The sequence below is a fragment of the Hypoxylon fragiforme genome (genome assembly GCF_022984875.1).
Source record: "Hypoxylon fragiforme strain CBS 206.31 chromosome Unknown GGS25scaffold_8, whole genome shotgun sequence".
NCBI classification, from domain to species: domain Eukaryota; kingdom Fungi; phylum Ascomycota; class Sordariomycetes; order Xylariales; family Hypoxylaceae; genus Hypoxylon; species Hypoxylon fragiforme.
In genome coordinates this window covers 49,549-71,755 of record NW_026054763.1, presented here as the reverse complement: position 1 = coordinate 71,755, position 22,207 = coordinate 49,549, and the positions used below count along the sequence as shown (strand labels likewise).

General features: G+C 47.0%; 9 protein-coding genes and 1 non-coding gene across 10 annotated transcripts; 7 read left to right on the top strand and 3 right to left on the bottom strand.

Annotated features, from left to right (window-relative positions):
• Positions 1-63: 63 nt before the first annotated feature.
• GGS25DRAFT_501794 (uncharacterized protein) lies at positions 64-2,326 on the top strand. Its single transcript, XM_049261956.1, has 2 exons — positions 64-497; positions 591-2,326. The coding sequence occupies exons 1-2, from the start codon at positions 406-408 to the stop codon at positions 1,810-1,812; spliced, it is 1,314 nt and encodes a 437-aa protein (XP_049113516.1). The 5' UTR covers positions 64-405; the 3' UTR covers positions 1,813-2,326.
• GGS25DRAFT_501793 (uncharacterized protein) lies at positions 2,311-5,014 on the bottom strand. The gene has a single exon (XM_049261955.1). It carries the CDS (start codon positions 4,500-4,502, stop codon positions 2,760-2,762), a length of 1,743 nt encoding a protein of 580 aa, XP_049113515.1. The 5' UTR covers positions 4,503-5,014; the 3' UTR covers positions 2,311-2,759.
• Positions 5,015-5,261: 247 nt separating this feature from the next.
• GGS25DRAFT_501789 (Phospholipase/carboxylesterase) lies at positions 5,262-6,864 on the bottom strand. Its single transcript, XM_049261954.1, has 4 exons — positions 6,318-6,864; positions 6,178-6,213; positions 5,719-6,107; positions 5,262-5,650 (listed from the first exon to the last, which is right to left on the bottom strand). The coding sequence occupies exons 1-4, from the start codon at positions 6,603-6,605 to the stop codon at positions 5,551-5,553; spliced, it is 813 nt and encodes a 270-aa protein (XP_049113514.1). The 5' UTR covers positions 6,606-6,864; the 3' UTR covers positions 5,262-5,550.
• Positions 6,865-6,882: 18 nt separating this feature from the next.
• Positions 6,883-8,887, top strand: GGS25DRAFT_501788 (LigB-domain-containing protein). Its single transcript, XM_049261953.1, has 5 exons — positions 6,883-7,289; positions 7,365-7,537; positions 7,604-7,764; positions 7,818-8,134; positions 8,189-8,887. Exons 1-5 carry the CDS (start codon positions 7,059-7,061, stop codon positions 8,321-8,323), a joined length of 1,017 nt encoding a protein of 338 aa, XP_049113513.1. The 5' UTR covers positions 6,883-7,058; the 3' UTR covers positions 8,324-8,887.
• GGS25DRAFT_t82 lies at positions 8,819-8,892 on the bottom strand. Its single transcript has one exon. It is a non-coding gene; the product is annotated as a tRNA-Val (tRNA).
• Positions 8,893-9,152: 260 nt separating this feature from the next.
• Positions 9,153-10,095, top strand: GGS25DRAFT_501785 (uncharacterized protein). The gene is made up of 2 exons (XM_049261952.1): positions 9,153-9,620; positions 9,754-10,095. The coding sequence occupies exons 1-2, from the start codon at positions 9,224-9,226 to the stop codon at positions 9,843-9,845; spliced, it is 489 nt and encodes a 162-aa protein (XP_049113512.1). The 5' UTR covers positions 9,153-9,223; the 3' UTR covers positions 9,846-10,095.
• A 70-nt stretch (positions 10,096-10,165) lies between these two features.
• GGS25DRAFT_395553 (Na+/solute symporter) lies at positions 10,166-12,880 on the top strand. Its single transcript, XM_049258381.1, has 3 exons — positions 10,166-10,354; positions 10,528-10,811; positions 10,867-12,880. Exons 1-3 carry the CDS (start codon positions 10,265-10,267, stop codon positions 12,575-12,577), a joined length of 2,085 nt encoding a protein of 694 aa, XP_049113511.1. The 5' UTR covers positions 10,166-10,264; the 3' UTR covers positions 12,578-12,880.
• GGS25DRAFT_395554 (uncharacterized protein) lies at positions 12,881-13,914 on the top strand. Its single transcript, XM_049258382.1, has 2 exons — positions 12,881-13,196; positions 13,273-13,914. Exons 1-2 carry the CDS (start codon positions 13,184-13,186, stop codon positions 13,767-13,769), a joined length of 510 nt encoding a protein of 169 aa, XP_049113510.1. The 5' UTR covers positions 12,881-13,183; the 3' UTR covers positions 13,770-13,914.
• Positions 13,915-15,525: 1,611 nt separating this feature from the next.
• GGS25DRAFT_395652 (copper amine oxidase) lies at positions 15,526-18,532 on the top strand. The gene is made up of 2 exons (XM_049258383.1): positions 15,526-17,675; positions 17,779-18,532. The coding sequence occupies exons 1-2, from the start codon at positions 15,700-15,702 to the stop codon at positions 18,113-18,115; spliced, it is 2,313 nt and encodes a 770-aa protein (XP_049113509.1). The 5' UTR covers positions 15,526-15,699; the 3' UTR covers positions 18,116-18,532.
• Positions 18,533-19,371: 839 nt separating this feature from the next.
• Positions 19,372-21,503, top strand: GGS25DRAFT_395530 (MFS general substrate transporter). Its single transcript, XM_049258380.1, has 2 exons — positions 19,372-21,042; positions 21,157-21,503. Exons 1-2 carry the CDS (start codon positions 19,531-19,533, stop codon positions 21,445-21,447), a joined length of 1,803 nt encoding a protein of 600 aa, XP_049113508.1. The 5' UTR covers positions 19,372-19,530; the 3' UTR covers positions 21,448-21,503.
• Positions 21,504-22,207: the final 704 nt, after the last annotated feature.

The following is a 22,207-nucleotide window of genomic DNA, read 5'->3' as shown; positions in this document are numbered from 1 at the left end:
CGGGTTAGGTACAATACATACCCTGCCTGCAAACAGTGCGTATTTAACTTTTAAGTGCCACATGCCTAACCGCGTTGCAGCCGCTGCTTACTTACATACATAACTAACTACCTTGTACCTTATTTTTTATTTTTTTTAAGTAAAAACATTGAACATTTGGTTTTGCAGTTGATTCTTGTACGAAGTACTTCCTCAATTAAAATATTCCCAATCATTTTAATCCATCTCTTCTCGCAACCATCCGTACTCGCGCTCTCATTCGCGCAATGCTACAGTCGTACCCTCTTATATAAAATTCTCGATTCTCATTTGCCTACCCATCCGCTTTTGTGAATCCAGAACGCTGCCTAGCGTATTCCCTTGAGTTCGATTCACCAACGCCCTGGAATCAACGAAGGAAGGATAATGCGACCATTGATCCTTCATAACGTCCCGGACGAGGAACTTTACACTGGTGATGATGGAATACAACGTCCTTACGCTATGTATTGGCCTGAGTATGTGATAACCCATTCATCGCCCCTAGTAGAATCTCAAGTAGAACTATACTATCTGAATCAGCTTTTGCTAACCCATATGGCTCATCGCAGTGGTGAACGACAACGAAATCTCCCGCGCACCCGCGCCAGAGAAATAACCGAATCAGGCTCGTTCGGAAAGTCGACTAGAAGATCTCGATCGAGGACAGGCAGTGCGCCACCAAAACGCGAAGATGCTACGATGCAAAGTGCCGACAAGATATTCTCCAATTATTTAGCAAATCGTCAACAAGCCCCTAACGCGAATGCCACCACCACCTCTACTCAGCGAAAGTCTAGCTTCCCAACCCAAACCACTGCACAGTCCCAAGATGATGCGTCTTCCGCCGCCCAAACTTCAACGTATCGTAAAGAGCCTACAGAAATCATCCTGAGAGGTTACTCCACGCCATCGCAGCAGTATGCGGCTATCAACCACTATGAGCATATTGCGGGCAGAATTTGCGAGGACTACTCTAGAGAGCCACCCATCGAAGCCCGGCGTTACAAATCCGACCTACGAGATCCTGCCTTAACGAGACGACAACCCCTGACCGTTCTTGAACGGGCCAAAGTTAGTAGAGTTGCAAGCGGAGAACACTGGGTCAAGGTCACGTTTGAGTCGGCAGAGGCAGCAGATGCCGCACTATATGCTTCTCCGCAGAAAATTCTGGGTCATCTCATATATGCCGAGCACTATCTAGGCCTACCTCCAAAGGAAGATGCTGCGATGCTCAATGTTGTGGGGGATTCTGGCATGGTAGATCCGTTTAGGTCGAATTATGTTAGAGCCAGAGCAGGCCCTTCCCAGCCTCGTACAGATAAGAACGCGAGATTGCAGAAGCCCTTCTCATCATTTGACCCCTCGGCGATACAACAGGATTCCCCCCCTGGATCACAAGGCTCGACTCAGACGATGGATAGTGCTACGGCGTCGACCGCGACTGTTACGGGAGTCTTTTCAGAGGCGCCACGTAATGCAGAGCGACAGAACAAGCAACAACAAGACCAAGACGATACCTACTGTCGTCGAATTCCCGAGGCTCGAAGAGTTAAGCTCCTTCCAGCCGACCAAGCATTAGCTCCGCAGCCGACCTTCCAGCAGCGTATACTAGCCTGGATCCCCCTCATAGGATGGTTCGGCGGATCCATGATAGGCAACGAAGTGCCGCGGAACGAGCTTGGAGAATTCGACTTCAACAGGGCCAGCCTGTACTGGCAGCTCATGTTTTACCTGGACCTGTGGTTCGGCCTCTTTAGTCGCGAGCTCGTTAGTGGCGACAAGGACGAATAAGAGGCCCCTTCCTGATTTACTTTACTTACTCCAACTACCTATACCTTGGTCACTTCATTGGTATGGCGATTTTATGAAAACAATGCTCTAGGGATGCGAAGAAGCAGGGAATAGGAATGGATCGGGGCGAGGCGTGGCGTGGCGTGGCGAATTTGGTTGTTGGTAATGGCGGAAACCACGGAGTTGGAGGAAATTCATTGCGACAGATTTTATACCGACTGGACTGGATACCAAGGTTCCACGCGCGCACCGCACATTTCGAACTTGACGCTCAGAAAGACGGACTACGATAAAAGAAAGTACGAAGTTATACCCTCGCGGTAGCAACGCTGTGTCATGTCATACTGATCTTGCGGGTGTTGGGAGGGGTGTAGATGAGACAGACGAGCCGACCGGAAATGTGGAAGAGGAAAGAGGAGGCTTGCTTTGTGCTTGACTACTTAATACACGTACTATAATAAAGATACTCTGATACTCTTTCTTGATACTAATTACCTACCTACTTACGGTCGATGATGTGCTTACTTTGATGGTGGTACTTAGGTATGCTTGCCGTGATGATTGATCCGTACAAATTTGAAGACACAATCCACATGATGAGGGTTTAAAGATGTAAATGTATACAGATGCTTCAATGTTGTATTTCCAAACTTCAACACGCCGGTATGTTCATTCGTTCGTCAACTGTTAACGATAAATGAATTTAATCAATACAACCCCACGCCCATAGTATATACCGTCTGCCCACTGTGAAACCCTTTGCCAACAAACACCAACATCAAATCATTTATTCTAGGCTCGTTTTTGAGCGGATACTTCTTTGTCTGTCTGTATACTTCTTGTCTTCTTCCATGGTTCTTGTCTTGAATTCTGCCATCTTGTAGAACGGTAAGGATAGGTCTTATTCATCCTTACCATTTTTATAGCCACCCCTAAAAATCCCATGCTCATTGATACTCGTCTTCAACACTTGGTTGCTTCGGTTCCGGTAGTGAATCTGATCCAGGTAGCGGATCTGGGACAGGTAGTGAATCTGGCTTTGCTTCTATTTCCCGTCCTACTTCCTGTTCCGGCTCTGGCTCCGGCTCCGGCTCTGGTTGTTCTGGTGTTTGCTCTCGTTCGGGTAGCGGTGGCACATGTACGCTACTACCCCTCGTCCTACTAACTTGATTACCCTCGTCAATACTGGTACTACCACCTACCCGCTGCGAGCCTTCGTCTTTCCAAGGCGACTCAGGTTCAGCGTTATTGTCATCTTCACCTTCGCCAGTCTGTATACGCAGCACACTCATGTCCAATCCTAGCCCCTGAGCTGGGGCATCTGAAGCGCCCTTCGCTGTTGCTGTATCGTACGTTTCGTTATCATCGCTTTCGCTCCCATTTCCGCATTGGGTTGAGTTGCCGGTTCCATTCTTGTTCTCGTCGTTCTCATCACTTGAAACCAAAAACTCTGGATCCATGATCACGTCCGTGGCTCGCCTCCGTATAGGCTGTGGACTAAACGGTCGCAAACCCCGGCTTATGTGGGTATCGGAGAATATGCTCTCCGAGTCACCCCCTCTCCCTCGGCCCTGTTGGTCTACAGCTCCTGCTAAGCTCTGATACCGATCTTCTTCTGGGTCAACAAGTAGACTGTCGGCACGTCCGTGACTTCCCATACGTGCTGTGTGTCCCGAATCCGAAGCCGTGTCATTGGCGAGGATGCTCTTGGGCGGTAGTATACTAAACAACTTAGCCCCTCCATCCGCCACGCTGCCCGCTCCTACTCCCACTGCCACTATTCCAGTAGTCGCCGTTGCTGCAGCAGTGGGTGTATCGTCCTCGCTTGCAAATAGGTCGTGGCCTTTTTCTAGCAACTCGTCCAACCCACCTCCTGTCCATCCTTTCCGTGCTAACCCTTCAAATATGTCGACCTCGGCCCGAACCAGCGAGCAGCTTGCGTCTAGAATTTTAGCAGATGCCTCCTGTGAGTCGCGTAACAAGGTACGCGCATGATCTGCATGCAAGGCCGTTAAGCCATCGAGTTTGGTAGTCAGCGTAACGAGATGCTCGCGGAATTTAGCAACATCGCGTCTACGGCTCTGACGATGCAACTTCAAACCCTCCTTCTCTAAACGCCGGATCTCACGACTGCGCGTGGTGACCTCTCGTTTGTAAGTTTCATCCTCGTCCTCGATGGCGCGACGCCACTGGTCTAGCTCGTGTAATAAAGGCACTTCGAACGATCTATACACGGTTTCGGACAAGATCTGCTGGTGGTTCGCAATCAAATGGTGCACGCCACTGGCACTCAATAACAAGTCAGCCGTGCACGAATTCTTAGTCGTGAAGCTATTAGTGAGGCTAGCGCCACCTGAAGGGCCGAGTGCGTCAGCACGAGATTCTTTTAGCCGGGCACAGGACTCGATAGCAGAGCCGAATGCTGATGCGGCAGTCGATATGGAGGCAAGGGCGATACGATAGGATTTAGCGGTGGCTAATAGGTCCGAGTATGCTTGTTGCGACAGCTCTAGATCGGACTTGGTGAGGACGGCATGGGCAGGTCGTGGTGGGGGAGGAAGTGGGAGGTTATATGAGGATAACGGGTTAGCTGTAGAGGCGAAGGAGTAAGTTGGCGAAGCGGGAAGAGGAATCTGAGAAGGTGCCGGAGTGGTTGGCCGACCTGATGATGACTGTGTTATTGTTGGCATCGTGGCCTCGTAGTCGAGCAGGGATCTCTTGATCTCTACTCGAAATGTGGGCGTGATACTATGTCACTAAACGGCGGGGTTGGCTTGTTTATTTATTTATTTTCCGCCGTAGATCTTAAACCCGAGGATACGGTAGCAGCCAAGGCTACGTAGGATTGCCACTCCTGACAGGTATGACGAGACCCAAAGTGATTACCTAGAAGTAATCCTTTAAGAGGGCAAGAGACGTAATTCTGTTTAGTAGGCTGATAGAGATATGTTGGAGGTCCGAGGGCTAACGAAAGGCATCATCCAACAAACAGGTAGGTATGTAGAAGTGACGGGAAGTCCAGATGTGGATAAATCGGCCGAATAGCTAGGGAGGTAAGCTCGGAACGCAATATTTAAGAGGTTCAATGTTCAACTTGTTGAAGGACTGATGGAAAATAGATTTGGTATTGGATAGAAAATAATAAGTAGATACATAACTATGTAATTGTCAAGTAGTAAATAAGCATTTACGTTTAAGAGCTATTAACCTAAGTGCCTAGGCACATATGTACCTATGCAACTATCTTGTGATTCCCCCCCCAAAAGCCTATCCCCACCATCTCCAACTACGCGATAAGATAAGGTCTACTAGTAAGTAACTAGTTATCCATTTTATGGATGTAGTTAATAGAGTGTCTGTCCAATGCATCACTTACGATCGATAAATGGCTACAAGACGTGGATTATTTCTACTCGTTATATTCCTTGCATTCCAAGAAACACTCGACGTAATTTGTAGAGGATATCTATTATTAGGTAGGCACCTGGCATGTATCATATTGTCCGAAAGGATACGATTTTAATAAAAATGGCTCGTCCCATCGTTCGGATTTGCGCCTTCAAACTCCTCTATCTGGTTTCTTCTGCATGAACATCCACCACATACGTTGTAAATCGGTTAATGATGTCCACTTACAAACCTTTGAGTATGGTAATGGCCCATCTTTATGTGTCTATTTTATGTTTATTGGTAGTCTACCTAGGTGTTCAAGTAACACTATACTTCGCTTAACGCGGCTTATAACTCTGACTTCTTGTCGGCTTGAGGCGGTAGTCGTGATCTTAGGAAAGCCTCAACCTCATCCAGCTCCTCTATGCAAGCCGAATGGCCCATATCCCTGCGAACGTCAAGTATTAGCTAATGACCAATTTTGGTAAGCCAAAGATTCATCAGGTTTGTACTTACGGGTAGACTTTAAATGTGACGTCGAAGCCTTCTTTCTTAAGCCCCTCGTACGTGGTCTTGCCAAAGTTGAAAGACACCACTTGATCTTCGTCTCCATGGCACATCAAAACCGGTGTCTGACGGTTGTGATCGTTCTCCTTGACGAATTCGCTAAATTTGCTGTCTAGTGGTAGGTAGGCAGAAAGCGCGACAATGCCGGCAAGCTTGACCTTTGCTGTGAGGCCTGCGAACAGAGACATGGCACCACCTTGAGAGAAGCCGCCGAGGACGATACGGCTAGCAGGTATTCCGGCATTAATCTCGGCTTGGATAAGTTCATAGAAGTAGTCTCTACTTTGCAGGACACCCTTCTCATCTTGATTCTTTCGAATGTCCCCACTTAGCGCATACTAGAAATAATGATTAGGACCAGCTTGCAAATGTATGGTAGAGAGGGCAATTAGATAGGAGGTTTCTTACAATATCGTACCATCCGGGCATGTACTGTCCGCCTGACTATTTTCCATCGTGTCAGTTCTCGCGGCCGTGTTCATTAACCTTACATAGGTATAGTAGGTACTAGGAGGTACTAGGAGGTACTAGGGATACAATGAACATACAGCTGTGACGGGAATGCCCGGGGCATGAGGCAAGACGAACTTGACTTCATCCAGTCTCTGTCGTCGCCTCCAGTTCTCAACTGCTGAGGCCCAACCGTATCCGCTGTCGCCTAATCCATGAATAAATATGACAGTAGCAGTGTGTTTGGCAGCGGCTGGGAACAGCAATGGTGAGGCTCGTCGCATCGCCATGGTGGGGTCGAGGTTGATACTAGCGGATAGTACGGTAAGTGAAGACAAAGCAATGATCAAAATGAACAAATCAGGTAAACGAAACAATGTAAGCATCCGCGTAACGAACGGTTCAGGAATGGAATCTTGAGGCTGAAAGATCCTGGTTGATGTTAAAACATTGAAGGTTTCCAGGGCTTCTAGGGCTTTCGGTAGTTGTAACCTCCACTGCTAAGGTACATATATGTATTGTATTGTGCAATTGCCTAGGGTATTTATTAGTGTAACCGCATTATAATTGGCTACAGCAAGTGAATTAGCTTGCCAATGTTGGTTACTTGGGCATCTGCTACCTGGGGTACATGTCTTGACTCTTGAAAGTTCCAAGGTTAACTATTGGTTGATGCTGACTGATATTTGGTAATTGCTGACGAATAACAGACATATTACTAAGCAAGGGCATTACCAACGACTTCAAGTTCATTGATCTCCTATTTCTCGCCAGTACATAGGACTATGTAGGTTACATATCTACTCCTACCGAGTTATATACATATTATTGAATCCCTTATGGACTCTGTTAGGTTCGTTACAAGATCGGTTCTTTTCGGATCACTTATTATTGCAATCGTGGCTGTGCTATTCTCTACACCGTTATCCCGTATATTGTCCCCCTTTTCAACTTGGAGACCTGCATTCTCGTTGCTGTTGCGGCATCAAATATCCAATCAAACATCAACATACACTTCTCACGCAATGTCAGCTACTAGACCCCCAGTATATTTCTTCAGTCATGGAGGAGTAAGTACCTGTTACCGGCCTTGCCTGGGGAACTCGTTAAAAACTAGCAACAAGACCAACTAAGCATATGTGTAGCCAACAGTGCAGTACGATACAGGTCATCCCGCCTATCCAATTCTCCAGAGGATTGGCAGAGAGATCACCGAAAAGGTGAAACCTAAAGCCGTGGTAGTTTTCTCGGGCCACTGGGAGGCTGAGCGCGACAGGATTGAAGTCAACTCAGCGGAGCACACAGACTTGATTTACGAGTGCGTTGCCATCATTAAGTTTTTTTTTGTATTTTTTTTTGTTTCGAGACTGATGTAGTTGGACAGCTTTTATGGGTTTCCGCCCGAGTTCTATAAAGCTCAGTATCCGAACAGGGGAAGTCCTGAACTGGCATTCAAGATAATTCATCTCTTGACAGAAGCTGGCATCAAAGCAAAGGGGGTAACCAGAGGTCTCGATCATGGTGTATGGTCGGGCTTTAACGTTGGTAAGTACCTTGATGTTACAATACCTAATTGACCACTCGCTAACAGCCTCAAGCGTTCAACCCCAAAGACAACCCTCTCAATGTTCCCCTGGTTCAGGTAAGCCTGTATGCCAATCAAGATGTAGACATGCACTACAAACTTGGAGAAGCCGTTGCTTCTCTACGCGATGAGAACATCGTGATCATCGGTGCGGGGATGTCTGTACACAATCTCAGGGACATGCTTACTTCTCGATTTGATCCTCGGCCTATGCCTTACACGGCGTCTTTTGATGAGGCTCTGAAAGAAGCCGTTGAATCTCCACCAAGCGAGCGCCAAGCCCGTATGAGAGAAGTCGCCAAACGGCCAGATGCCAGACAAGCTCACCCTGTAAGTCCTATAGAAACTTATGAACATAATCTATTTAGACTAACTCCTCTTCAGCGATTTGACCACTTGATGCCGGTGTATGTAGCAGCTGGTGCGGCTGGTGGTGATGCGGGCAAGAGAACATGGACACTACACGAAGGCAGTATGGGCTGGGCTCAATACACTTTCGGAGAGGTCCCTAAGCCGTAATCGGGGACTCACCAATGAATAATATAGTTAATTGCTCATAAAATTGGAATTTTCCAAAGTATGGTTCTTCGCAAAATGCCTGCCATGTGCATTCTTGGTGATACAGGCACCCTGGGTCTTCATTTGGCAAACACCTTTGTGGCCTCACCTCGCTTCAAGAATTTCCACACCTCGTTTTGCAAGCCAGAACCCTAAAAGCACAATCTCTGGAGGTCTCTAGCGTCATTCCTGCACCAGGGCATGGAGGAAAAAGCCTCAAGCTGGTAGACGCCATCAGCAGCTACGACCAGCCCCTTCTGTGCCTATATGCGAACTTCATATCCGAACTTCAACGAGCAAATCCCCTAGTGGGTTACCTAGTTTGAATGCTATCTGGAACTAAAGAGGTATCGGAATTCAAACTTGTAAATGAGAAGATTGTCGACAAGCTACATTTGTATATTGAAGTAAGAAGTTCGTAACCGGAGAAATCACAGAGAAAATGGACAAAAAGAATGATCGCGTCCAGGTTCGAACTGGAGACCTTCAGTGTGTTAGACTGACGTGATAACCAACTACACCACGCGACCAATTAGAAGAATGCGTGAAAAATAGGTATATGTTCTTAACCTGCAAGCTGCGCACGGGCCCCATTCGTGATGAAGTAGCTCCGATGTCTGCACTACCGATTAACTATTGACATCCCTTCCTCCAGTATCAAAAGTGATTTTCGGAGCTTTCCGACATATCAACGCCAAGATACGACTTAATTTCGGCTACTATATCTAGGGCTGATATTCTGTGGAGCTTTGACAGATGTATCTAACGTAAATTTCCAGATGCTATTGGTAAATGAGAGTCTCTATCTGCCAGTAGTTATCTGGACGGCAGAGCAATAAGCTTAAAGAAGTACCTAACAATATGTATACTAAATTACTATTGGGTGAACCTATGCTTAATCTCCATATTTCCCTTATCAGCTCGGACATTGTTCTGCCTTCTATGATTGGCCAATTGCTTTTGATAAACTTCCCGCTTACAGGTTCATGGGGGTCACGGATTTACAACTTCATTAACTCTATTGTCTTCCTACCCTGGTTTCTTTTTGTCCTAGACTTGACATTGCAATTCCATTTGCCCGCTCTTATCAGAGCTGCCATCTTTGAGGCATATTTCATTTTTGCCTGTGAATATGTCCGCGGTGATATACGGTTCTTGCATCCAGGACATCTGGATTCTGGAACCAGGGGACATCTGGGGTCAAGAGGATGTCTATGTAGTAGGCAGAATACTTGGAAGTTACAAACGGCAAGTTTTAGTGAGCATGTAACCCTAAACCTATAGAATTTCCGAATCTTAAGTTCTACCTGTGTGGGCATTACGGCTGTATAGTGAGAACATGAAAGAGAGCTTGAACTGGAGTAATAACCCTCTCTTAGGAACCTGAGAAGTACATAGACATTACCTAGCTACCGCCCAAACCCTCAAGCACCACATGGCAATGGAATCAAATCTATGGTGTACCATCAAATGCCAACATTGAATGTTATGTACATGTATACATAGATGATAGCACATACATGTACTGGTATGTACTATGTATTCCAGGTTAACTTCAGTGTCCCAGGTAAAACCTTGTCGTGCGGGGGCTAGTCGAGTAACACAAGCTGAGATATGTACTACTACCAGAGAGCCAATCCGGGGCATGCATGGATGGAAGCTTGAGGATGAATTACCGACTGATAAGCAATATATTATGTACATGTACCATGTAGATAAGCTGTCTTGAGTGAAGCTTGCCCAGTACAAGTCTGTACGATAACATTGAATCGAGGTTATATATCATGAAACCGACTCCCGATCCCCGATCCCATCGAGTGATCTCGCTCGCTAATCTTTTCAATCAACCCCTGGATTGAGCTTGCTTCAATTTTCAGGTCTTCAGTACTGCTCAAAGCTACTATGGAAGCTGTAACGGTCGCCGCGCCTCTGGGCCAAGGTGTTGGATATGGCATCGTCCTTGGGCTGGGCTTTGGATTTGCTCTCGGAATGGTACGTCGCAGTTCACAAGTCACATCTTGCTATTTGATATCATGATATACCAAGGCGTCCAGCTTTGGGCTCTTAGGAATTCACGAGACAGATCGTGTTGGTGAATTCCTTTGCAGCTATCACAAATATCCCCCTCCAATATATAAGATGTGCTAATAGTACGTACTCTTTAGATTCTAGTCACCTTCATTCTTAAACGATACAACTCGGAGCTTCAAACATCAGAAATGTTCAACACCGCTGGTCGAACAGTAAAGAGTGGATTGGTTGGATCTGCTGTCGTCTCCTCCTGGACTTGGGCGGCCACTCTCCTACAGAGTACGGGCGTTTGCTATAGATATGGTGTATCTGGTCCATTTTGGTACGCGTCAGGCGCAACAGTTCAAATTCTCCTCTTCGCAACTTTGGCTATCGAGTTGAAAAGACGCGCACCCAATGCGCATACTTATCTTGAAGTGTAAGTTCTCCTTGACACCGGAAGTTGACGAAAATGATACTCATAGCATTTAAAGAATCAAAGCTCGTTATGGGACAGTTGCTCATCTTGTCTTCATGGTATTTGGCCTGGCAACCAACATCCTAGTCAGTCTTATGTTGGTTGTCGGCGGTTCGGCAACAGTGAGCGCTCTCACTGGAATGCATACCATCGCAGCTATATACCTCTTGCCCGTCGGTGTCATCGTGTATACAATGGTAGGCGGCTTGAAAGCTACGATCTTGACGGATTGGGTCCACACCTTCATTCTACTCGTCATTATCATTATTTTTGCATTGACAGCTTATGCCTCGGGCGATCAGCTTGGTTCTCCATCTGCCGTTTATGACCTTCTAGTCGAGGCTGCTTTCAACCACCCAGTCGAAGGCAATGCAGAAGGCAGTTATTTGACCATGCGTTCAAAAGAGGGAGCTATCTTTTTCGTCATCAACATTGTTGGTAATTTCGGTACTGTCTTCCTTGACAACGGATACTATAACAAGGCCATTGCAGCTTCGCCTGTCCACGCTCTCCCTGGGTATATCATTGGCGGCCTTAGTTGGTTTGCTATTCCTTGGTTGACTGCTACAACTATGGGTCTCTCCGCTCTGGCGCTAGAGGGGACTCCTGCTTTCCCGACGTATCCTAACCGTATGTCCGAAGCTGATGTTTCAGCTGGTCTTGTGCTGCCATACGCTGCTGTTGCTCTTCTCGGAAAAGGCGGCGCAGTAGCTACGCTTCTCATTGTGTTCATGGCTGTTACCTCCGCCACCTCATCCGAATTGATCGCCGTCTCCTCCATTTTCACTTACGATCTTTACCGTACCTACTTCAAGCCTGATGCCAGTGGGAGACGACTCATCTACATGTCACACACCATCGTGGTGGCCTATGCACTTTTCATATCAACATTCTCCGTCGGTCTATATTACGCAGGAATCTCTATGGGCTATCTCTATCTTATGATGGGTTGTATCATTTCTTCAGCCGTGATACCTGCCACATTGACACTCGTATGGAAAGGACAGAACAAGTGGGCGGCAGCTCTCTCGCCCATTTTTGGGCTTGCCTTTGCCTTAATTGCATGGCTTGTTACAGCTCAAAAGGAGTGTGGTTCTTTGGGTGTTGTGTGCACAGGATCGAACAACCCCATGCTTGCTGGGAACGTCGTCGCACTCCTTTCGCCTCTTATCATCATCCCCATACTTACTCTCATTTTCGGAATAGATAACTACGACTGGAAGTCGATGATGGATATCCGGAGAGGCGATGACCATGAACTTGTCGCTACCGCAGGCATGGATCTAGAACATACTGTTGGTGGACACGTAGAAACGGCAGATGAGTTTAGCGAGGAACAGTCGAAGCTGATGAGAGCAAGCAAGATATCAAAGTGGTCTACAGTTGGTCTTACGCTCGCATTCTTGGTACTATGGCCATTCCCGATGTATGGCAGCAGCTATGTTTTCTCGAAACCGTTCTTTACCGGTTGGGTTACTGTTGGCATTATTTGGATATTCTGCTCCCTCGGTGCTGTCGGGCTCTTCCCCATATTCGAAGGTCGGAAGACACTGGTGCATACTTTCAAGTCTATTGTGCTTGACCTGTCAGGCAAGAGACATGTGAAGGCGATTCGAGCGGAAAATGAGGCCCAGGCGGTTGATGGAAAGGCGACGTCTGGTGCTGATACCCCTCCATCTATGCAGCAGGAAGCTGTTAGGGCTGAGACGAAGACTGAGCACCGTTGATTCGATTGTGCGTCTTCTTTTTGGATAAGATTATATACCTTCCTACCTATCTACTAGGTAGGTATCGGAGACGTGTCTGGTTGTGTGGTAAGATACCCTTTATTTATGTGTTTGAGTAGGTACCCAGGCATCTCGCCGTGCTATGCAAAATAATATCAACTTTTCTTTTCTGCAATTGACGAGTACTGTAGTACTTGATAGTCACTGTTGCACTTACTACCTAGTATCCTAGACTGGAAAGCATTCGTGGTGCATTTCATTCCATATTAGTACCTAGGTACAACTACTACGCATTCACACGGTGCAAATCAATACAAATCTACCAATGTACCGTGTGTATAATAGGCAAGTAAGGTAGGACAAGGCAGGATACTCCACAATTTTCATCTCTAACCTTCCTGTCGTCTTGTTCGTCGAGTGACTAGTAGGTACCCCAATCACTCAACAGCGCGTGTTATAACTTGCACTTTCAACACGTCTACATTAGTACTGATTATACCTGATTCTAACTGGAATCGTCGCACATCACATTCTCGACAATAATCCCATGAACAATTTCTACCCTTCAGTTTACCTATCTACTCTTTGATTTCCATTCTTGTGAAAATGGCACCTAAACGTAAGTCCGAACATTCTTTGTCTTTTGTGATAGCTATGCATAAGTGTACATCTCAGTGCCAACTAAGACAATATAGGATCTGCGGAAAATGACCAATCTGGGCCTCAGAAGAAGCAGAAGACCACCACGGCGACGGCGACTGCTGCTCTTAAGGCCACTTCCACATCCATCGATAGTTCACTTCACTCCACTGTTATTCGAGACAAAGCCATTAAGATTCGCGCAAGCGTGTACCGCCTTATCAAGGGGCAGATGACTTTCATGCCAGCATGTCGTACCGGCACTTCCAAATGGTCCTGCACCCAGCGTGTCCCTAATGTCACTGTATTTGTCCGATTGTTCCGGGTTGAGCCAACCGCCGCCAATGGCAAGAAATGGAAGCAAAAGAAGATCCCAATTGACCAATTCGAGCGTTGCTTCGGTGAAATCAGCACGCCTTCTCGCTACGGTACTCTCTGCGTCATGGACCCGTACATTATTCTCAAGTGGAACGAAGCGAATAACGAGTTTACCATCAGCGGCAAGTACGGCCTCTCAGAGCTTCGCAAATACACCGATAAGGAGGAGGAGTGATCGGCTGGACTAGACCTTCAGAGATCAATTGCTTGATGGTGTTGCCATCAGATATGAACCACTAGTATCCAGTTCCATTCATGATGGTATTTGGCTGAGCTATTTTTTCTCTTCCTTCGACCCCAAATTGTTCATCGTCGTACCATACATACCCCTTTTATGCCAACGGAACCAACGGAGAGAGGCGGTGATCTTAGCATAGAGCTTGGGGGATTTGGCTGGCATAAGTACTAGGTAGCTAATGAGACAAAGATGTTCTCATATGAACGAGGTGGTCTGGTGCGAACTTGTTAGAACATAAATTCCCTCATGGTCGACGGTATCATGGCATGAATGGATGTGGTAAGTTGAACCAGAATGGGAAACATGCCTCCATTCAGCTTCGACGCTCGCACAGCAGAGCACACGACACACATTATATCCAATCCTGGAACCCGGATCCTGTGGGAGCAAGCGAGGGAGCTACATATGTAGATGCGTGATATACATGGACATATCATACAACGAGTATTGCACACATGCAGTCTGCAATACACGTATGCATATACACCCCACCCCTTGTGTGCCCCGAGATGTCATGATGGTTGCACATACATACACATGCGGCTGAATACATGGTGATAAGCTGGGTTGAGAATGCATTAGGGGTCGATCATTGGTAAAGTTGACCCGGGATTTCCCAGCGCGGAAACCTGAATCGGACGGAGTCGGCTGTTGAACCTAAGTTACAACACTCCCTTACTGCCCTGATATTCTCATGATGGAGGTGGATGTGCTTTGGGTTGCCCACGCAAGAAAGACAAGGGGAAAATTGATGCGAGCGTATGAATTCCTAATTCAGTAGGTTGCGTCCCATGTTTGATCTCCAATGCAGATTCTCGCCATGTGCTACTCGCCGTCTCTTGGATATCCTATTTTAAAAGGCTAGGACGCTTGGCGAATACATAATTAGGTAGATTTTCCCCAGACACACCTTAGAAACGCGGTCAACCGAACCCAAGGGCGGATGCCGGCAGTCGAGAGGAACAAATAAAGGGCTCGCAAGGACCTGCCCAAAAGAGCTACTATTACGCTTATAGCTGCCACAATGATAAGCACAGGGCCTACTAATACTACTAGGCACTATCAATGGGCGGTTCTTTAGGCATGACGCCGAAAAAAAAAGGAAAGAAATAGGGCAAACTAGACAAGAAAATGCTACTACATAGTCTACATAGTACTTCTCGACCCCACCCGAAGCTATCAAGTATGTACGAAGTGCTGCATATCAACAATGGATCATTATGGATGACATGGATTACAAGGGATGACATGCTGAACATGGATTGCCTGTATGTGTGTAATGAGGCCGAATGAAGATGCCATATCTGCCCCCTAAGATCCCCCAACACATCTTCAGATACCCCACCCTTGCCCGCAGCTCTGCACCGTTCCCGGACCGGGTGGCGGTCTTCTGATCTAAGACATTGGTATTCACCTTGGTACCGAACCCGTCTAAGATCGCATACATGCATTTGACTCCTTGTACTAGCAGTAAGACCTTCGACACTTCATCCAATCATTTCTATATCTGTTCGTATCCGAGGTCTCCTGGATCTTCAGGGTAAGGTATATAAATTGGCTAGAGTTTCGGGCTAATGTGCTAAGTCAGTTATCTATATCTTATTAAGTTGGTCATAAAGTTAGGGGCATTAATCATTATCACGGCTTTAAGTCATAGCTGAGAAATCGTGAACACTTCTTGGCTTCTTAGTAGATTTCTCAAGATAATATAGAATACACGCACTTCCACGCTCGTCCACACTTATCTCTACTCACCCACACTCATCTATTCTCATCTACACTCATCTGCACATCTATACACCCATTCATACTCACACACATAAACACACACACACACAGAGAGAGAGAGAGATAGGATTATAATACAATGGCTATTGACAATATATCAACTATACCTCACCCTTTACGGCCTCTTACAGCTGACGAGTTAGCCAAAGCTCGGGATCTTATCGTCAAAGCACAAGGTGGAGATGGTACTGTCTTGTGGTTTCGTTCGTCTGGTATAGATGAACCAAAGAAGGCCGATCTACTTGAGTTCCTTGCCGCAGAACATGAAGGAAGACTGCCCGAGGCTGTTCCCCCGAGACAGATCAGATTACTATATGACGCTGTCAAGGATGGCAAGGCTCAGCTTACCGAGACGGTTGTTGATGTCGACGCTGGTGTCATTAAAGACACCAAAGAGTTTCCAGCGCGATGTCAGACAAGTTACACAGCATTGGAGTTTGGCATGTTCCATGATGCATGTGTCTCCTCGGAGATGTTCAAAACGGCCCTGGAAGAGTTTCACTTGCCAGAACACTTGACCGTCACCATAGATCCGTGGCCATACGGTGGCCCGGATGTGGACGAAGATATTCCTCGCTACATGCAAGGGCTGGTCTATGCCCGCGACGCGTCTAAAAACAACCTCGACTCTAATCACTACTCTTACCCACTTCCCATAATTCCCGTCATGGACGTTGCCACCAAGAAGCTAGTCAGAGTGGACCGCCTTGCTACAGGCGGACATAACGATGGCTTTCATCAGCCCCCTCCAGAAGAAAAACCTAGAAAGCTTTTCGCGAACAGCAGTGCGGCAGAATATGTCCCGGAATTATTAGACCGACCTTTCCGCACCGACCTTAAACCTATTAATATCACCCAGCCCGAAGGTGCTTCCTTCAAAGTCCACTCCGATAATTTGGTCGAATGGCAAAAGTGGCGGTTCCGTATTGGATTCACTTCCCGCGAAGGTGCAGTGCTGCACGATGTATGCTACGATAATCGTCCTATAGTCTTCCGGTTATCGTTTTCTGAGATGACGGTACCATACGGTGACCCCCGTCCACCATTCCATCGCAAGCAGGCTTTCGACTTCGGTGACGGTGGGATCGGGCGAGCGGCTAATAACCTCAAATTAGGATGTGACTGCTTGGGGGCTATACATTACTTTGACTCTGTCATGGCCAACTCCGAGGGCAACCCGGACTTGGCACAGAACGTGATCTGTCTACATGAACAAGACAATGGGATCGGATGGAAGCACACCAACTTCCGAACTGGTCGTGCTGTCGTTACGCGTCTACGTGAGCTAGTTGTACAATTCGTCGCCACTCTGGCAAACTACGAATACGTATTTGCATACAAATTAGACACAGCAGGTGGCATCACTGTCGAGACGCGGGCTACTGGTATCGTCAGTGTTGTCCCAATTGATGAGGGTAAATCCTCTGCGTTTGGTAACATCGTTTCGCCCGGGGTATTGGCGCAAAACCATCAGCACATCTTTGCGGCGCGCATTGATCCCGCTATTGACTCGTATGGCGCTGACGATACTGCCATCGTCATCGAAGAAACCCACGCTGTGCCCATGAACCCCGAAACTAACCCGTACGGTAATGGGTACGAGATTCGCCGCAGCCGTGTCGAGCGCGCGGGGTTCGCAGATGCAGAGCCTCAATTGAATCGGGTGGTGCGCATGGAGAATGCGAGCAAGAAAAATAGCGTCAGTGGTAAGAATGTCGGGTACAAGCTTATTTCTGGCGCCACGCAGCTTATGCTCGCGGACGAGCGCAGCGTGCAGGCGGCTAGAGCGCCGTTCGGTAAGCACCACTTCTGGTTTACGGGGTATAGGGACGGAGAGCTATGGGCTGCGGGCGAGTTTACGAATCAGTCGCATCGTGAGGAGGGTGGTGTTAAGGATATGGTTGAGAGGGGAGATTGGTTTGTGGATGAGGCTGCGGTAACCAGTAACGGGGATAACGGTGATAACGAGGAGGCAAAGGGGAAGAAGAGCAGCCCTGTTGTCTGGAATGTCTTCGGTCTTACGCACAATCCCCGAGTTGAAGATTGGCCTGTGATGTGAGCACGAACCACCCCCCCCCCTTCTCCCTCCCCCTCTTGCCCCTCCTTTAACCCTCCGAGCTTCCAAGTCTCAAGTCTGACCGTGATAAATGATGAATAGGCCCGTCGAGATCCACCAATTCCACCTGCGACCTGCCGACTTCTTCACCAGTAATCCCGCGCTGGATATCCCGAGCACTCGGAATGAGACTAGCGTGCTTATTCCCTGCTTTGATAACAATACCAGCGCAGCAGAGACGAATCAGTCGAGCACTTGCTGCAGTAGCACCACCCTTCGCATGGACAGCACTGTGCAGAGCAATCCCGTAGCGCATTTACAGGGCACTGGGCCGGACATCAACCCTAAGGATATCCCCGTTCAGTCGAATGGAAAGGAGAAGGAGAAGAGACGCTTGTCGGCGACGTTGTCGAATCTGTTTACATGGAAGAAGGACTAATTGAGCAGGGTTTCTTCTGCCTCTAGATTGCTTTGGGTAGTAAATCGCACGACATCTATGGGGCCCAGTAGGCATCCCATCCACATCTAGGTATGAGCCTCCCTATTACATGACGAAAAGCGACACACAACGAAACGAATTTGAAGCGAACCGCAAGTCTGAATTCACTTTTTAATATACATACTTACACATGTCACAAAACGGATACTTTCACTCCAGGTATTAGCACAGTACAGGATCTAGACTGGGCATTTGCATGGTTAGCTATGTGGAAGAACGGATTAAGCAGTATGATCCAACATTGGCTGGATAGATTTATTGAATTATTAATGTTACTTATTTTCCGGATTCTATATCTATGACCTTACATGTAAGACTATTGTGATAGTTACCTAATGCTACATTTCTTCAGGTTAACGACCGGTTTTGTGTGATTCGGCTTATAGGTGGTTAGTTAGTTGGTAGGGGTAGGCAAGGAAATATTCCGCGCTTGAATCTTCCCGTGTAGCGGCTGTGATAATACTGACCTCCTACATATGTAGGTTAAAAGTCCCCTACTTGGCAATACTCGCATATAACTAACTATTACATAACTTGTATGGTAAATATAGTAGCAAATATAGACGGAAAAGAATCGGGTGGCTGGTGTTTAGTGGGTATGATACTACCACGAACGATGCAGTTTGCAGGTACATATAGTTACCTAATGTGATAGCAGGCATGAATAGTGAGTCTGTATCCCTAGTACCTAGTAACTTGAGTCTTGTAGAGTATCTACATAACCTACATGTAGCATCTGATCATACGAGGTAGATAGTAGATACTATGTATGATTGTAGTGTATATAGGTAGATAGATATAGTGTATATCAGCATTGAATGTAGGTACCTATTCAGTGTTATATAGTAGGTACCTGGTACATACAGCGTGGGGTTCGGAGCTGATGATTGCAGCTTGGTTCAAGCCTTCAATGGAGTTAACCTACCCTAGGTAGGTACAAGTAGGTCACAGTGGTCACTGGTTAGTACAGGGTAGGGCAGGTACATACCACATACCAGGGCCCACCTACCTAGTACCTACATCAATGATACTATGATCAATCGATAAGAAAAGATGACGAGGAAACTTTTACATCATTGGATCGCATCCATCCATCTCCGATTTCCTCACCTTCCTCGGCGCTTTCCTCCATTGTCGTTTTCTAACTGCATTGTTCAATTCTGAACAATTGTACAACCATTTTGTTGCTTACTACTATATTTCGCATATGGATACGTTCGATTTCTGTCCATCTAGAATTTGTGCTCGGTGATACATCACCCGAATAGCATCGGGTCATGAATGAATCTCGCAAAGCAAGTCATCGAAGCACTCATCTCGGTTGAACCTGTGAGCTCGGAAATAGCATCAAAAGAATGGTTCACGCCGCAACTATCACACCCGCAGCCTCGGCCGCTTCTCGCCCAGGTAGAACACCAGCGAGATCAAGCTCCATAGGTAGCTTTCGTGCAGGTTCCCCGTTACCTGCTCCGGTGAACCGTACCTTGCGGCGCCTATCTACTCAGCATCACTATCAAACCTTCCCCACCCCGCCGCCGAGGACTGCAGGACGAAGGCCAGATACCCGAAGGCCAGATACGGGCTCCAGCTCTTCAGATTCCCAGGCTCATGATCACCATGGCGTCACGACGCCTTTACCTGTCAAGCAGCTCGCCCTCTTAGCTCTCTTATCCTTATCTGAGCAGACCGCACTTAACTCCATATCACCCTACCTACCGGAGATGATCGAGTCGTTTCCTGGTGTTGACCATGACGAAGTCGGATTATACGTCGGCCTACTAGCTTCTTCTTTCGCATTGGCTCAGCTACTAACAAACCTACTATGGGGCTATTTATCAGACATCATTGGGCGAAAGCCCGTCATGCTCTTAGGCACTTTGCTTTTATGCTTTTGCTTCGCCGCATTTGGATTTTGTAGTAGATATATTCATGTTATTCTCGTTCATGTGGCTATGGGTTTATTCAACGGAAACGCTGCCGTCGTTCCTACTTGTCTCGGAGAGTTGACGGATCGGAGTAATCAGAGCAAGGCGTTCACCTGGCTACCCGTCGTATACAGCCTGGGTAGTATCACAGGGCCTGCACTTGGCGGATTGTTAGTCGGCAGGTTTACGGAAGCTCGTTATCCATTCCTTGCCCCGAACATACTAGGAGCTTCGCTTCTCGCGATAAGCGTGGTCGTCTTAGCTATCTGGTTTGATGAAACGCTAGAATATCAAGGGGATATCCCTAGCTGGTCCGATAGGCTCTCGTGGTTGTCTAGCATAACGAAGCAAGCTGTAAAAAGAACGAAACATTCATGGTTTGGGAAGGGAGATAGAGACGCAGATGACGAGCAAGTGGAAACTGATGAAGACGAAACGGGTGAGGAGAGTAATCTTCTACCGTCCGAACAAGATGCACATGGTGATGGTGACCCGAAGTCACCGCATGACACGACGACTTGGCGCCAACTCCTGAATCGAACCACAATAGTCCTTTTAGCTACACATCTCGTCTTTCAGTTATCAAACAGCTCCTTTAACAGCTTATATCCCATATTTGCGTCAGGAAAGGAGCCCACCGGGCGAAACCTGCATGCGGATGTTATTGGGGTATCACTATCGGTTGCCGGAGTGTTCACCATCCTATTTCAGTTATTCTTATTCAGGCCATTAAAAGCCCATCTAGGAAATGTGAGATCTTACCGGGGCTCTTTGCTTGGCTTTGCCGTTACCATGGCGTTGATGCCCTTCGTCGGTCATGTGGGCTCCAACCCGCCGTTTGGCATAGGCAACAGCAAGACATGGCTCTATCTGGAGATTGGGGTGGTACTTATCATCAAGAATATCTGCGCTGTTGGGGGCCTATCAAGCGTGATGCTACTAGTAAGCTTTTTCTTTTCTTTTTTTCTTTTTCTCTCTTTTTTTTTTTTTTTTTTTTTTTTTTTTGTGACAGACACATCTTTCAGATAAATCACTAACACACAGCCACCTACCTAGATTACCAATTCGGCGCCGACGCACTCAAGCTTAGGTACCCTTAACGGAATTGCGCAGACTCTTTCAGCCGCCGGGAGAAGCGTGGGGCCTTTCCTTTCTGGAGGACTCTACACTGCTTCTAATTATGTGCGACCTAAAGGTGAGGCTCTAGCTTGGGGCTTATTTGCGGGAATTGCCCTTGCTGGGTGGCTTGGAAGCTATGCTATCCATGGCGAAGGCCTTGAAAGCACGGATGACGGTTACGAAGAGGAAACCGTAGTCGACGAAGCCTCCGACAGCAACCCTGTGTAATATCTGAGTCCGATAACCGAATAGGGAAGGCTTCTTCCCTGATATTTGCTTACGCGAATTTAGACTCGGTACCGCCAACTTGGGAAGCTATCCCAATGGAATGATGACAGCTTATATATCTCCGGGTGTCACGCCTAGGTCATAGGTTGTCGAATGACAAATGCGTGTCCTTATCACATTATACTGTTCATTTCCAGAAATGCGGGGGTTATTCAACATTTGAAGTAGATGGAAAACGACGGTCAGATGTGAGAGCATTAACTCGGAATACCCACCTGGCACCGCCAAAGATCGCATGATTTACACGCTAAAAGGTTAGATGGCAGGGCTAGCTACCAGGTGTATACACACATTGCAGATTCAACCAGTGAACCATCACATTTTTGACATGGTGCTGATCAAAGGCGTTGTTAACCTTGGAAGAGTAACGATGAATGATAATGGGCGTATATACTAAGCACGGAGTTGGAACAAAAAGAAATCAACTATAAAGTACAGGTATATAAGATGAGATTTGGAGCTTATTCTTTGTAATTTCTTTGTATGCTCACATGCTATTGCTAGGTCAGCTGTTTATATCATGGTGGATGAGATGTGACGCCTATTCATCGGCAAGTTGCTAGGTTAGAGAGGTAGCTATGAGCCTTGAAATCAAGGAATTTGCCACTTGTACATACAGATTCATATCCTCCTTTTCACGTTGAAATGATATCTGCGAAGGTGTCTAGGTTAGGTTAGTATATCTAAGCTTCATGGTACT